Source organism: Squalius cephalus (assembly GCF_949319135.1).
Source record: "Squalius cephalus genome assembly, chromosome: 9".
Classification (NCBI taxonomy): domain Eukaryota; kingdom Metazoa; phylum Chordata; class Actinopteri; order Cypriniformes; family Leuciscidae; genus Squalius; species Squalius cephalus.
In genome coordinates, this window is record NC_137130.1 from 21706012 (window position 1) to 21722878 (window position 16867).

Sequence of the window (16867 nt, forward strand, 5' to 3'; positions counted from 1 at the left end):
CGGGGAGACTGTTTGAAGAGAAATCCTGGAGAAAAGAACATCCCTGGGTGCCTGTGGCCTAAATTCAACTCAGCTGGAGAAAGATTTCACAGGTGGTCAAACCCAACATCTGCTGTCTCCAGGAGCCCGGCTCAGAAAGTGAAAGGCTCTGGTCTGGGAACAATTTATCCACCATTTCGAAGTGATTTAGAGCTGAGCTGATGACATGAAACGCCGCCAAATTGGAGAGAAAAAAAAAAAACGAACAAACTTGTTAAAATCCTTCCCTGGTGAGAAATGCACATCCGTTTCAGAAGGTCTTTATGTCCGCAAATGTGTGTACAGTGTGTGTCAGACCAGCGGCCACAAGAGAGAGACGCACATGATCAATCCGGCAGTCTGTCCTTCAGAGAATATATGAGAGACAGAGATAAAGAGAGTTCGGTCTCCTCCGTTCACTGAAGTCCCATGATTCACAGTCCAGGAGGAGACAGTGGTTGGTGGGTACAGTTCTCTCCTCTCCTTTGCACTAGCAGCTGCTGTCTTTCACAAGGAGGGAGGCGTATAGAAAAAGGGGCGAGTGAGGGGGAGAGCGCCCCCCCGGTGCGTCCGCTCTACCGCTGGGTCTCGCTGCCAGGCAGGGTGATGTTGCCCAGGTGCAGGACGGGCAGAGGGTGGGCCTCCGTGTTGAACACCCAGTTCTCAAGAGGCAGCAGCTCATCGCCGGAGAAAAGCAGATATAGATACCTACAAAAACACACACATGCAGGGATCATAGAATTAACCTGATACTGTTCCAAACTAGGTCACAGATCTGATGTATCCTGTTCAAAAGACATTTGTGAGAAACTGCAGTGTCTCAATGGCACCAGCAGGTTGCAGTAATGACCGGCTGTCTTTTCCACTCCAATTTCCTCTGCAAATCCTACTTGCTTTTCGCAGTGCTATCATCTGTATGTTGCATAGTAATGTTAACCATTATAGTAGCATCTGATCATTATTACATTGTTTAATGTACAATAATAATGTGTATTTGCGTTATGCGCATCAGTAAATGGAACGACTTTTACTTGAGCGTTTCAGCCAGGAAGAAGCTTTGCTGGACGTCATCGTAGGTGGGGTTGGAGGAGTAGACGTCTTTAACACCAGAGAAACCTCCGCTTACTCGACAGTATTTATCTATAGCCTGCAGAAAAGAAGAAGAAAGTTATATTCAGAAAGAATAAACACACACACACAGTATTATACACTACTATCCAAAAGTTTGGGGTCGGTAAGTTTTTTTATTTTTTATTCATCCTTTATCTATTAATAAAACGTATCAAGGTTTCCACAAAAATACCATGGAAGTCAATGGGGACCAGAAACTTTGGTTACCCATATTCTTCAAAATATCTTCTTTTGTGTTCAGCAGAAGAGAAATTCATACAGGTTTGGAACAACTTGAGGGTGAGTAAATTATGACAGTATTTTCATTTTTGGGTGAACAATCCCTTTAAGATACATTAAAATAGAAAACAGTTATTTTAAACTGTAATAATATTTCACAATTTTACTGTATACAAAATGAATGCAGCCTTGGTGGACAAAATAGACTTTTTCCCTACCAACCCCAAACATTTGAACGGTACTGTTTTTACAATTTTTTTTACTCAATTTTTACATGTGTCCCCATCACAAAGATTTTTTTTTCTTGCATATTTGTGACAAACAGTGTAGTTTGTTAAAACATCATGTTTTTGTTCTTAATGTGAGAAATATTTTCACATGCGTGATGTTCTTGAGGCAAAAAGAAAATGTAAGCATCTTAGATGAACACTTCTTGGTAAAGGTTGTTAACGCTTGAGTCATGACTATGTCTTTGATTTCTTAAAACTGTGAGCATCAGACTATTGTTCTCAAATTCAATTCAACTATGTAATATCAAACAGTACTTTCTAATAAAGTTACCAGGCAATTGGTGAGTAACTAAGGCTAGGTCAGTTCCAGATGTACTTTTTCCTGTGCATTAGCAGAGTAAGATTGTCTAAACAGTATGTGAGTATCAAGTGAAACCTTGTCCTAATCCCCACTTTGTGACTGCAAATCAAATCAATGCACGACTGTTTACTCACAGTAATGACAAGCCAGAAATAGAACTTAAAAAGCTGCTCTTTTTCTCCAAGAACCAATAATGCTCTATTAGCGTTGCTTTAGCCTCTGCAGGCAGGAGTGCTGCAAGCCATCTGTGCCAGGAAAACACGGCATGATGTGCTCGCCTACATGGAGCAGATCTTTCTGAAACAGCTGCTACACTGAGGACTCACCTCACATTGTTACAACACAACAGCAGCTGGCCTGATCCAGACTCACATTAACCCATTCAACAGAGATTCAGCTCAGCGCCCCCTTTCCTCGATTTTCCATTTAGATTACCTTTGAATCTTTGAAAACATTCATTTAATAATACTTTTAAATATAATCATTAGCAAAAATAACTTTTCATACTATACTTAAATTGCAGCACTTAAAACAACTGGTTTTAAGTTTTAATTGGTTATCGGCCATAAAAGGAAAATAATTCTCCATTAATTCCTATAATCATTCCTAGACAGAATGACATTATTTCCCCCATAAAACAACATCTCTGCAAACACTACAGCAGTTCAAATAAACAAACTGTCAAGCCGACGACATTAAACCAAAGCCATTTGTTTAACTTCCAACTGGCCATCTTGCAAAGATATGGTGAAAACTGGGAAAAATCCTAACTGATCCCAGAGACGCTCACCAAATAGATCAAAACATCACTATTTATCTAACCAAAGAAAAGTGCCAGGATCGCAAGGAGAAGAGACGTTGAGACCCTTAAAAGAAAGAGGTGCATAGAGAGAGCCGGAGAGAGAAAATGATCAAATTAGAAGAGAAAAAGGGGCAATAGCAACAAAGGAACTTTGGTGATCGGGAACAAGTGAGCTTTATTCTGCTCTCTTTGACAGAAATGGGGATAGTGACAATGAGGGAGAGGAGGAGAGAGAGCCCAGGCATCCAGTGGCTCATCAAAAGAAGCCCAAATGCAGAGAAACAGTACTGTAACGGCAGAACAATGACACCCAATCAGAGAGAAAACAATGACGCTCCATTCTCAAGAGCACTTTGAAACTGTTCTAAAAACACAAACACACTTCCCTAAAAACACAGCCTAGGTCTCACTGGCATAATAATATCAAAAGAAAGGGAGGGATGCATCTAAAAAATACAGATGGAGAGGTACAGGACTAATACGAGCAGCAAAAAGATGCCACAGATAGAGCGACTGGGACTACAGATGGATATCAAAGCGATGAGATATGGGTTTAGATACTGAGGAACATCCTGTGCCAGACACTCAGTCTGTCCTTATTCTGTCTCTGATATCCGGATGAACTCTGATGGCTGGAGATACCATCCCGGGGAAAAGGGAGTCGAACTTTTTTCCGAACAGTTTCTTTGTGCTGCAGAACTGGGTTACGCTGATATTAAAATTCAAACTGACACAAGACGATTATTATTTTCATGTTTTGGATGATAAACAACGCTGTACAAGCTAAAAAGCTCAATAGTTATTGTCAACGTTGAATCACTGTCGTAATGCTTATTCAATACAGGCATCCCAACATTATAAATGCAGTGTAGGAAACATGGATAACTATTTTATTTTGAGATTCGACTTAAAGTCTGTAAAATAGAAATGTAACCTTTATTATAGTATAGCACAAAACTTCTCTTAAAGGGTTTGCTGTAATCCAGTACTATCCCTTTAAATTGCAGTTATATAATGGCAAAAGTAATCTAATCCACAATTAAATATACAATATTTGGTTTTAGGCACTCCATTCTGAGGATACTAGACAAATGTAACATTTACCCAATATCCAGTAAAAACAGATTTCCAGATTAACTGCAATCTTCATTTGATTTTTAAAATGTTATATATTAATACAGTAAAAATGATTTTTAAAAATGATGCACGTGAGCGGAGTGGTAATATTTCCACCGGAACGGAGATCGCTTTCTGAAGATTCTGCTCCGCTCGTTCAGGTCCGCTCGCTCAAACCCAGAATGCTCTTTGTGATATGCTGGTTTGAGAATATGTGAAATAAGCAATAGGTCTATGGTTGTGAAGATTATACATAACCTAAATGCACAGTAAACATCGAAGTTAAGTACGATGAAGGTGAAGAAATTGAAAGAGAATCTATTTTTAAGAGTTATTTTTAGTTTTTTGCTAATGGATAAAGAAACTTGAAATTCCTTCACAGCGTTATACTGTTAACAAACACACCGACGTCCACACTGATGAGAGCGCCGATTAGACGATTATGTAAATATGTGCTGCACGCTTTCCTCTCAATAACAAAATAAACACAAAATAACAGCGGTGAGAAAACAGCAGTTAAGAAAGCATCTGATCATAGTGATGTGGATCATTTTTGCACAAGCTCTGCAATTCAGCACTATCCAGTCAAGTCAAGTCACGTTTATTTATAGCCTACAACTTTAAAGGTGCATTGCGCAACATTTCATGTTAAAAATACCCGTTTTTCTAACCCATACATGCTTAAACAATTGCCTGATGGGCTGAATGAGCCCCTCTCTGATCACTGCGATTGCCTCTATAATCCTGTACAGTAAAATAAATAAGAGGGATTCGGGTCGGAATTTGAGACTGGGCGTGACGTCATGCGCGTTCAGTTGCAGTGTTGCAGTTTCGCTTGTCGCCAGAGGGGGCATAGTTCTGCAAAAACTCAGAGACTTGCGCAATGCACCTTTAAAGCCACGCATATCATAACTGTCTATAGGCCTACAGTAATTGAGGCATTCATTTAAGAAATTCATTACAAAAGACGTATAGTACAGAGAAATGTAATGTTGGAGTGGTGGAATTGTCCTGATGTATTGTGCATATTCTGTGTTACTGTTATAGAGATGGAAGCATCAGGAAAGGTAGAGGGATGTGCTGACCTGCGCTGCTTCCCAGCCCCACTGCCTGTATTTGGGGTCGTGGGTAAATCTCCACATGTACCAGTACGTCTCGATGACCTCAGGCCTCAGGATGTAGTACTTCTCGTTCTGTCTCACAGCCACGGCCTCCAGCCCGCTGTCAAACTTAAAGGCCTCGGGACCGAGCTTCAGTACTGCAAACAATAAAAGGTTTATGAGTTCGGCACTATTAGTTGAATCTTCGGCCCTCGTGCTATAAATGTAAAAACTATCTGTCTGAGAGCTTGTGGCTGAGCTGCAATCAATCACAGTCTCTCAGTCAAGTTGTGTGAAATAGAAATGACACACTCTCAAAATAACCTGTAGTGTTACCATGGCAACACTCCATGCTATAAATTAGATTTGAAGTCCAAAGATCTGATGCGTTTTTTTTTTTATACTCTTCAAACTTCCCCCTCTTATTCACTAACCAGTGCGATCGTAGCTTTCGTGGCAGGTGTGAGCAATCTCTGCTCCGAGCTGCAGATAGTGCCCAGCTTTATCATCCGGCGACCCATCAGCCCCCAGGGCAAACATGCCCCCAGCAAAGCAAGTCAGGTGACCCATCTTACGCTCCAAGTGGCCATTTTTCCACTCCCCGATGAAAGTAAGACCGCCGTTGGACTTACGGATGAGGTGGCGCTCGATAGCCTGCAGAAAGAGAGAGAATGAACAGAGAACACGCACAACACAAGAACACAAGTTGTCATGGCAACCAGCAGCCCTCACCTCGATGGCATCGTCGTAGGTCTTGCGTGCCTCTGTGTCGGTTTTGTCAGACATTAGCCAGGCCTTCAACAGGTATTCATAGAAACTATCACCCAATCCACCTACAGACGTGTGATCTGCAGAGCAAGAGAGAGAAACCAGGATAAACCAAGGAGAGCTGAGACGAGCTTTTCAAGGTATTCACTTTCACAACAATGTGAGGTCTGCAAGATTTTTAATGAGAAAGAAATTCATTATTCAGCAAGGACATATTAAATAGATTAAAAGTGACAGAAATATTTGGGATAATGTAAAAGAATAATAATGTAAAAGCAATTACTATTTCAAATAAATGCTTTTCTTTTGAAATTTCTAGTCAAATAATGCTGAAAAAAGTTTCCACAGAAATATTAAGCAGCACAACTGTTTCCAACTAAAAATACTAATAAGAAATGTTTCTTGAGCACTAAATTAGAGTATTAGAATGATTTCTGAAGGATCATGTGACACAATGAAGACTGGAGTAATGATGCTGAAAATTCAGCTTTTCCATCACAGGAATAAAATAAATTGATTTATGGAACACATATAGAAAAGCAGTTGCTTTAAATTGTTATAATATTTTACAATAATACAGTTTTTACTGTATTATTGAATAAGAAACTTAAAAATCCCCAAACTTTTGAATGGAAGTGTAAAAGTTTTAAAGACTTTCTCTTTCAAAAAATCAAAAGAAACAATACTGATGGCTCATCCTGCACTACAGATTTCTATGCAATTTAAATGCGCTCTAGATTGAGAATGTTCCTCCCCCAAATACCTGCACAGTAGTGACATTTTAGGCCAAATTAAAAGGAATGAGGTGGAAAAAATAAGATGATAAAATGTCCTGTAGCTTGTTGCTAATGGTATTGAAAAAAAAAAGCTGAGACTGCTCACGACATTTGCATATCGTTGCCCTATTATTGATTTGACTGCTTCTATTGCTCTCTTCATTTGTAAGTCGCATTGGATAAAAGCATCTGCTAAATGATTAAATGTAATGTAAATGTAAATCTTCACAACACAAATGAAAATCACTTTAAGGAAATCTGAGAGCTTTCTGTCCCTCCATAAACAGCCTACACAACTACCACTTTCAAGCCCCAGAAAGATCAAACGTAATCCATGTGACTCCAGTGGTTTAACCTCAATTGTATGAAGCAACGTGAGTGCTTTGTTTGAACACAAAAAAACATATACCACTTCATTTATAAACTATTGATCTCAAACGCGCTCATATTTTGAAAAAGTGGTAAATTATGTGTTGTTGTTTTTTGGCACAAACAAAGCACTCGCATCGCTTCATAAAATTGAGGTTAAATCACATGGATTACTTTTATGATGCCTTTTCTACCTTTCTGGGGCTTGGAAGTGGTAGTTGCGTAGACTGTCAATAGAAGGACAGAAAGCTCTCAGATTTCTTAAAAAAAAGATCGAACGAAAGTCTTACGGGTTTGAAACGACAAGTGGGTGAGTAATTAATGATAGAATTTTCAGTTTTGAGTGAACTAACCCTTCAAGCTTAGAGTAAAGGGAGTTAGCCTAATTAGATGCAGCTAAACTCTTAATTTTGTGAAAATGCATTAAACTTGAGGAAAGAAAAGCCAATTGAGGTTATTCAACTTGCTCAGTTTTGGTTACTGTCTGTTCAAAGCTCAGTCTTTTAATGTGCCTGAATGCTGCTATAAAAGTGTATTCAGGCTTGACACGGACTCTCATTACAATAAAAATGCGCTGAAGTGAGCATGTTTTCGCTGGCGTTTATTCAGTGTGGACACACACCAGCACACACCTAATCACTTATAAACACAGCCATTGAGTGCGTGTTCCACTTTGACAGCTAATGACTGCAGAGTGAGTGCGTGTTTGACAGGCTGGGAGTCATTTGTGCTGGTAATGGCTTGTAATGGGCACCTACAACAGAACATGTAAACAATCTGTGTTGACTTGTCGGAGGGAACTGTTGAAATTAAGACAGGTATATTGAAGACATGGACAAAAACAGAATATTAAAAAAGAGGCACTAGGTTATTTATTCTGATATTAAACTATGGTGCATTTGACAGCAAACACAGATTGAGTTTATCTATCTTTCTATCTATGTTTTATATATATGTCTGTCTGTCTGTCTGTCTATCTATCTATCTGTCTATCTGACTGTCTGTCTGTCTGTTTAATACAGTATTTGTCTGTCTGTACATAAATCAATCAATCAATAACAGTATTTGTCTATGTCTGTCTATCTGTCCATACAGTATATCTGTTATGTATCCATCCATCCATCCATCCATGTTATCTATTCATCCATGTTATCCATCCATCCAGTACAGTATTTGTCAGTTATCTATCCATAGTATCCATCCATAGATCCATCTAATACAGTATTTATCTATGTCTGTCTGTCTGTCTGTCCATATACCCGTTATGTATCTGTCCATCTATGTATCTATCCATCCATCCATCCATCCAAGTTTTCTATCCATGTTATGACAGCAAACACAGATTGAGATTGATTATTATATCTATTTCTATGTCTGTCTGTATGTATGTATGCATGTAAGTATGTATGTATGTCTGTATGTCTATCTATCTATCTGACTCTGTCTGTTAATACAGTATTTGTCTATGACCGTCTGTCCATAAATCTATTTTATATCCATCCATCTATGTTATCTATTCATCCATCCATCGTATTTGTCTAAGTTATCCATCCATGGTATCCATCCATACATCCATCTAATAAAGTATTATATGTCTGTCTGTCCATATATCTGTTATATATATATCCATCCATGTATATATCTATCCATCCATCCATCCATCCATCCAAGTTATTTATCTATCCATGTTATCCATCCATCCATCCAAGTTATTTATCTATCCATGTTATCCATCCATACATCCATGTTTTCCATCCATACATCTATGTTATCCATCCATGCATCCATGTTATCCATCCATCCTCTATCTCTCAGAGTGCCAAGACTCACACTCACACAAAAGCTTGTTAACCCATCCAGGGAACAGACAGGATTCAGGACACACATTCTCAAAAGAAGAACAGGAAGTGTGATGTGTGCAGGAGGCAGATGAGTGTATACTGTACACTTGCTGTTTATAGTGTATGAAATATACAGAAATTGAATAAGGTTATCAAACAGTCCGCACTAAATATAGATTAATCCTTAGTAAAGCTACAAGCCTTCTTTAGTTAAGAGCAGTGAGTGATTTTCTCTGTTCCCTTTGTTCTTTGGTTAACTTTACTGACAGACAGAATTAGTGGCTGCTGTCACTTTAAGATCTGCCGCTGCTGACAGGATCTCACGCATCGCATTTTCTCATTTACTCTTGTTCATTTAAGACTTTAACTAATTTAAGACTGCTTTTCTGTTATGAGGATACTCGACAAAACGGACATTTTGGCATAAATGTGTGTGTTATTGTTCGTTCAAGCACTAAAGAGAACTGCCCAGCAAAACTGATTCTGGCGCACTGTCAGTGCGCTCGATACTGGCGCGAGTCTTTCTGTGCGTCGTGTGTGTGAGTGTGTGTGTCAGAACATTCACAGACAGCGCGATACCTGCTCATTATAACTTTCATTGAGGTATTTTTAGCGTGTACAAGCGACGTTCCTGGACGCTGCGCGCATTGACACAGGCAGGGTCTCTGTGTCCTGCTCGGTCCTGCTCCTCCATGGTGATGACGGCGTGCGGTTAAAAATCATAAACTAATTTGAAAGTTGGGGGGACACGAACGGGATTTTGAAGTGCAAAGGAAATTACGCTTGTGCATGGAAGAATGAGAAAGGAGCCCATTAGCACTGTCACAGCTCATAGCTGCCAGGGCTAGCGAGCTGTTCTGCATTCAGCCTGCTGGGAGAGACCTAGCGTTCAGGAGATGAGCTGCCAAAAACCATTATGAAAGGTCTTTAGAGGAGACTGGGGGTGGAGAACAGATGCAGAGGTGATGGTTTTACACGAGAGAGGTGTGAACACACAAGTGACATGGCTAAAAATTGCATCTGCAATAGCTGATTCAGAGTGAGAGCTAAATAAATCAACGAGGCAGCAACGAGGCAGGAGGCTGAAGCACTTTATGAGAGATCCTTTACAGAGACATTGAGACAAAGTTAAAGATGTATTTTATGCTAATGGATGCGAGGGACTGGCCTGGAAGAGGCGAGACGTGGAAGCTGAGATGAATTATTCAACAGGAGAGAAAAAAAATTACAGGGAAAAAGGAATGGGAAAAAAAAAAAAAAAAAAACTGAAGAGAAAGTGAGAGAGAGCTGTCCAATCACAGACCACTTGTAAGTAACTCTTACCAGCCCGTCACGCACAGGAGGTGAGACATGTTGGAATACTGAAAAAATGCAAAGCCGCCGACATAATACTGGAGGTAGTTCACAAACTGTTGCCATGTGGTTGCCAAGGTATTCTGTGGTTGCTAGGGCACGGCTTACTCTGCTAATTCAAAAGAGCCCACATGTGTCTATGATATACCAGTCCCCAGATATGGCCACCTTAAATTGATACTTCAGGGATTTTTAGGCAAAAAAAGCACAAGTTTAATTGCTTACAAAAGTAATATGACACTTTTCCTCAACACATAGTGAATTTATTTAATTTACACCCTTGGGACAAACAGTGCAGGATGAGTTAGGTGTCAAATATCATAACTAATATTTAACATTAGAGATTTGTTCTAGTGATGCTTGCCTTTGCAAGAAATGCTTATAACACAATCTGGCTAGAGCTAGAAAAATTGAATAGAAAAAGTATAAGAAAATAAAGTTCAGACAGGATGTGTTGACTATGAGAATCTTGACAGGTTGAAAACAACAGAGAGAAGAAAACAAGCTGCTCAGAGACAGCAAAAGGAATAGAGAAAAAAGGTACAGAGAAAGGAAAAGGGCAGAGGCGAATGTGTACGAGTAGTAGAGAAAAGAATTTGGGTAGAAATCATAATAAATATGAAAAAAGAACAAACACTATCATCGATTAAGATGATGAATAATACATAGATGGTGCAGGCTGATGTGCAGTGAGACAGAAAAAAAATAAAAGTTGTGGAAGTGGAAAGATTGATTGAAGCAGAGACATTTCAGACTCAAACTCCCAAAAATTCCAGTCAGACTCTCATAAACCATCTGGGCCTTTATTTCACAGCCTTTTCTGGCACTGCTGCCATTCATCGAATGCCTGGATATTCACTTCTGCCAATCAAACACAACTCCCTAACGGCCTCCACTGAAAAGTAAATGCAGTCTTTGAATAAAAAAAAAAAAAACAGAGTGGATTTGAGTAACAATCAAAGATCCAGGCAGGAAATCTCTACAGAGAGGCTTCGCCGACAGCGAGCGGACAGGTCATGGACAGAGAATGATGGGCTGAAGACGAGATGTGGATCTAAAACCTAAAGGCCCCTGGAGCTGAAGTTGTACAGACAGAGAAAGAGAGTTATAATGTTAAAGGGATGGTTCACACAAAAATCATTGTTCTGTCATCATTTACTCATTCATATGACTTTCTTTCTTGTGTGGAACACAACAGATGATGTTTAACACAATGTCCAAGCTGCTTGTTTTCAGTACCTGGCTATACATGATATCCATTCAGTTTAAATTGTAATAATAAATAGAAAATACAAAATGAGTAAAAAAAATTCTAAAACATTTTGTGTTCCGCCATATAGGTCTGGAATAAAATGAGGGAGAATAAATGATGAGATAATATTCATTTTTGGGTGAACCGTCCCTTTAAGAGCCCATGGGGCAGATGCAGTGTGGGAGGGGGAATGATACTCTCTTCTGTTTTGGCCTGTCACTCACACTGAGTTTTCATTTAGAAAATAGATCTCTAGTGCACCTTAATTACATTTTACCCCTTTGGACAGACACACATGCACGCTTTACTGGAATTTAGTGTGTGTGTGTGTGCGCGTGTTTAGCCTTAAGACGCAGGGCACTAATTAAACCCTCATCTCTCCCAGTAATTAAGAGTTGGTTAAAACACAGTGGAGTGTTTTCACTACACATAATTACTAATTATATATAAATAAAGAAACTTCCTCACATCCCATCTTTATTAAAGCTCAATGATCAGTGAGGAGATGAGGATAAGCTGCTATTCTGTCATCATTCATATTTATAGAATAATAAACCCTAGCAGAGGGATTATGAAAATCATCTGTGTCTATAAACACACTTCATAGGGTGATATTTTGGATCCTCCGTTTGATTTGAATCTCTTCTGATGATTATTGCAGTAATACGAATACCGAAACAGGACTCAGTAATAAGGATAACCTGCTGGGCCAAAGCCACTGTGAGAGTCTCAGATTGGAGCGATGTCACGCCACTATATATTAGATTTGTTAATCATATCAAGATTAATACTTTTATTCAGCATGGGGGCATTAAATTATTCAAAGGTGACAGTAAAGACATTTATAATGTTAGAAGAGGTTTATATTTAAAATATTTGCTGTTCTTTTTAACTTTCTAATCTTGAAAAAAAAAAAAAAAAAAAATCACGCATCAGTTTTCACAAAAATATTAAGCAGCAAAACTTTTCAACATTGATAATAATAAATTTTTCTTGACACTGAAGATTGGAGAAATGGCCACTGAAAATTCAGCTTTGACATCACAGCAATAAATTTCATTCTAAAATATATTCAAATGGAAAATAATAAATTGTAATAATTTCACAATATTTCTATTTTTACTGTATTTTTGATCAAATAAATGCAGCCTTGATCAGCAAAGAGACTTCTTCCAAAAACTAAGTCCCCCAGTGGTGAAAAGCAAGGTTTTAATGTTGTTTATATGTCTATGTGGTGTTTTTAATATGCTTTAAGACAAACCATGTGCAAATTCATAAGTCAACACCATTGCTGAGTATTTCCTCCTTAAAACGGCAGTGAAAAAAAGACAGTCTCAAAAACGCAGTTTGAAATCGCTGGTGTTTTTTTATGTCACAAACTACGTTGTAACCAATCACGTCAACAAATGGATCTCTGAGCTAGTGTGAGAGGCGGGGCTAATTTGCATATTCATAGAACCGCGTATACAAAATGAGCCAAGGTTGTAGAGTTACATTCAAGCCATTTTAAGGCATGACAGGTTTTTTATTTTCTTTTATTTTTCTTTTCGAGGAAAAAACTTTTAAATACTGTATGTAATTTTGGTGATCAAAGATGAGTTTTAAGGGATAAAATGATTGACTACAGGGGGACTTTAAGAAAATTGTACCAACCCCAAACGTTTGAACGGTAGTGTATATCTAAAAGGAAGAGTCAAATAGCTGGTTAACAGAGTTTTTGTTGAAGTCTCAAGACTGACCTGTGATATTATTGGCAGGTTGAAAAATACAAACCAATCAGTATTGTTTTGCATTGAATGGAATCATTTTTCCAACAAAATGCTTTTTATGAATGAATGTACAGCTGCCATTGATGTTGCTTATTATCAAAAACAGTATTTTTTTGCAAATAAATTGTAACCCTTTTATGAATGTCTTTCTGGTACTAGTTAAATGTTACAAATATACAGTAAATAAAATATTGTTTTGTGATGGGGTCAGCTGAAAATTTTAAAGTAAAAATTGAGCCTGACGAGGACAACAATATAAATATATTGGATATACTTTGAGTCTAGTATATCAGTTTACTTAACTTACAAAGCATTTCCTAACAATAGGCAGCAAAATGTTAAATCTAAGGCAGCACTGTATGTAGCATTCATGGAGAATGCAATCCCAGAAAATGGCGAATTTAGAAAAACTAAATTCATCTAAGATATTGGAAAGAGTCCAAGGAAATTTTGAAATCTTTTATCTGGTGCTGCTAGGACATTCTTCCATCTACTTAAAAATGCACGATTTCAGCCAACAGTTGTGTGTGCCATGTATTTTTTCATTTATCATAGCATCAAGTTCACGTTGTGGGTGTTTGGAAACCTCTTCATTTCATAGTGTGGGAATTCATACAAAGCCTTTTCTAGAGTGGAAAGAGAGAGTTTCTTGTGCAGCACACAGGATGTTAGTGGGAGGTACTCACGCTGGCCCCAGCGTCCTGTACGAGGATTCAGGTAGTTGGGGTAAAGCCCATTGGGTCTGTCCATCTTAGCCAGCAGCTTCCGTATGTGCATCACCTAAACCAGAACATAGTTCACAACAGGACACAAACACAAGGGCTGAATAGTTAAAGCCCAACACTCAAAGCCAGTCGTACCTTCTGATAGTAGGCAGGGTTTCCTGTCAGATATGTCAGGTGCACAAACTCCATGTGCAGCGTCCCAAACTCTGCTAGAATGCTGCTTCCAGCTGACGCCCAGCCCCAGTTACGACCCACTCCACTGAAAAAGGCACAAGGCAAAACCCATGACATTTACGTACAGTAAGTTCCTTACTAGCCTGAAGCAAACATCCACCTTTATACCTTTACAGCGTGTAGACAATGAAGAATTACGGTGAGCTAATTTGAGTCAACGGCTTCATTCCTGCTTCAAACTAATTCACTGCCGCCATCACTCCTCTGTCAAGACCAATATCCTGTGTTCTACTTGTACTTCTCATTTCCATTTAGAATGTATCCACACCATTCACTTAAGACTGTGTGTGTGTAGACTGTGAAAGGCTGCTCTATATGAATGGGGATTAATAAAACACAGCGTTGTTCTTTCCCTCAGGATTAAAAACACCCAAAGCGCAGTGGTTTTTTGTCTGTTCCTGAGCAATTTCTTCTAAACACCCAATTAATTCACAAAAACCGTGTCAGGCAGGATTTGACCTCCCTCCCTCCTCAAACGCACACAGAAAGAAAAAAAACCTTAATGTACATTCACAATGCGCTCTACAGATTTAATTTAGCAATTTTCATTTCATTCTAATGAAATTATGTGGAAAGTCGAGTTAAACAGGAAGAAAGCCACAGGGACTTTCACAGACATAAAAGGTCTGACAGCTTTCCATTATGTGGCAGTCACCATCAGGACAATGAGTGGAGGCAGCATGGGAAAAAAATGAGGCAGCATCAAAGAGAGCAAAAAAAAAAAAAAAAGGGGGAGAGAAAGGATGTCGGAGTCAAAGGCAAGGTGTGTATGGAACATACCTCTTCAAATTGACCATGGCCCAGGGGATGCCTGTTGGGGTGTTAAAGGCAGGAAGCAGCTTTTCTGCCAGCTGGACAGCTTTCACCTTAAAAACCTGAAAGAGTCAGAGAGGAGAAATAAATTATAAACCTCAAGGGAGACAAAGCACACAGGTGGACAGAAAGAGTCAAGTCAGCTCTAGGGGAGATGTATAATTATAAAAAACAAAAAGGGTCAGGGTCTTTTTTCTTTTGATTCCGGGGTGAAATAAACAATTATTTCTACACAATTCCATAAGGAAAATGTAGCTTATTCAGGAACATTAAGATTCTTTGACCTTTATTGTTTATGACAATTAAACAAAGAATTATCTTTATCATAATATTTTGACTATGCAATTCCAATTATTCTCAAAAGTGATTATAAATCCTGCTAAATAAAAATTTAATTAAATTCAGTAGACAAATACTTCCATACCTACATACCCTACTACATATAATTTACAATTTAAATAATAATATACATTGGTAAGAAGAAAAAAAAAAAAAAAAAAAAAAGAATACTTTTCAGCAAGGATGCATTAAATAGTTTAGAAAAAAGTGACCATAAAAGTGACCATTTTTTTTTTAAGTTTCAAATAAATGATTTTTTTTTTACTTTATTCATCAAAAATAATGAACAAAATCTATCATGTCCACAAAAATATTAAGCAGCACAACTGTTTTCAAATTTTTTTCTTATAATGATGCTGAATGATGCTAGAAACTCAGCTTTGCCATAAATTACAAATATATTAAAATAGAAAACAGTTATATTTCACAATATTACAGTATTTAATGTATTTTACATACAAGTATTTTACATACAAGTACATACAGCCCTGGTGAGCAGAACAGACTTCTTTCAAAAACATTAAAAAGTCTTACCAACCCCAAACTATTGAACAGTTATGTATATTGACACAAATGAACAATGCAAAAAAACACAAACTAATGATTCTGAAACAGGCTTTGTTTTCATCTATCAAAACAATATTATTATCATTTTTTTTAGGTGAAATATGACCAAGACATGGTTTGTTGATTGGTTTTGTGAGATTCACGCCGTAGACAACTAACGCCACAGACTCTGGCTGTAGGGACAAAATCTGTCCTCAAGCTCAACAGATGGGAACCGACTATACTGCCTCATACAAAGAGAGAGAAAGAGGAGAACACACATTTGAGACAGAATAAATACCCAATGAACACCACACCCGAAAGTGTTTACTCACTGACTGTCAGAGGGGAGATGATGCACAATGAGGCAGAATCAAAGAGAGCAAAATAAAAAAATAAAAAAGGGCGATAGAAAGGATGTAGGAGTGAAAGGCAAGGTGTGTATGGAACACCACACCTGAATGTGTTTACTCACTGACTGTCAGAGGGGAGATGATGCACTGGGGTTGTTTGCCCTTGTCATAAATTTCATAATTTGAGCTGATATAACCTTTGCGAAAAGCTGTTGTTTAACATTATCAACAACTACTGCTGCTGCAGATGGACACATTCAAAGCAAAGCCTATTCCTGACAGCATGATTAGAAAACTTGTTTTTGGTGTGGCATAGTGGAATCAGAGCTGGTTAATGGAAGGCTGCTAGATCTAACCCTGCAACGAAGAGTCCATTACAGGGGTGGTTCACCCAAAAATGAAAATTCTGTCATTAATTACTTGCCCTCATGTCGTTCCAAACACGCAAGACTTGCGTTCATCTTCGGAACACAAATGAAGATCTTTTTGATGAAATCTGAGAGCTTTCTGTCCCTCCGTTGACAGCTACGCAACTAACACATTGACGCTTTAAAAAGTTCATAAAGAGATCGTAAAACTAATCCATATGAATTGAGCATTTTAGTCCAAATTTTGTGAAGAGACACGATCACTTTACGTGATGAACATTGAATGTAGGCTTTTATTCACATATAAACATTGATCAGCGAACATAAAAAGAAGCTCAACCGAACCTTGCTTGACCCGCGAGAACAAACCTCATTGATTCTTAC

General features: G+C 38.3%; 1 protein-coding gene across 1 annotated transcript in view; it reads right to left on the minus strand.

Moving 5' to 3' along the window:
* Nucleotides 1–482: 482 nt before the first annotated feature.
* The window catches only part of man1a2 (mannosidase, alpha, class 1A, member 2), a 78772-nt gene continuing 62387 nt past the window's right edge, over nucleotides 483–16867 (minus strand). Inside the window, exons 7-14 of the mRNA XM_079881423.1 lie at nucleotides 14845–14939; nucleotides 13966–14089; nucleotides 13792–13885; nucleotides 5710–5825; nucleotides 5412–5631; nucleotides 4963–5135; nucleotides 1050–1165; nucleotides 483–726 (exon numbers count right to left, since the gene is read on the minus strand). Coding sequence (XP_079737549.1) covers nucleotides 594–726; nucleotides 1050–1165; nucleotides 4963–5135; nucleotides 5412–5631; nucleotides 5710–5825; nucleotides 13792–13885; nucleotides 13966–14089; nucleotides 14845–14939 — 1071 coding nt within the window. The 3' untranslated portion in view covers nucleotides 483–593. The remainder of the gene's footprint in view (nucleotides 727–1049; nucleotides 1166–4962; nucleotides 5136–5411; nucleotides 5632–5709; nucleotides 5826–13791; nucleotides 13886–13965; nucleotides 14090–14844; nucleotides 14940–16867) is intronic.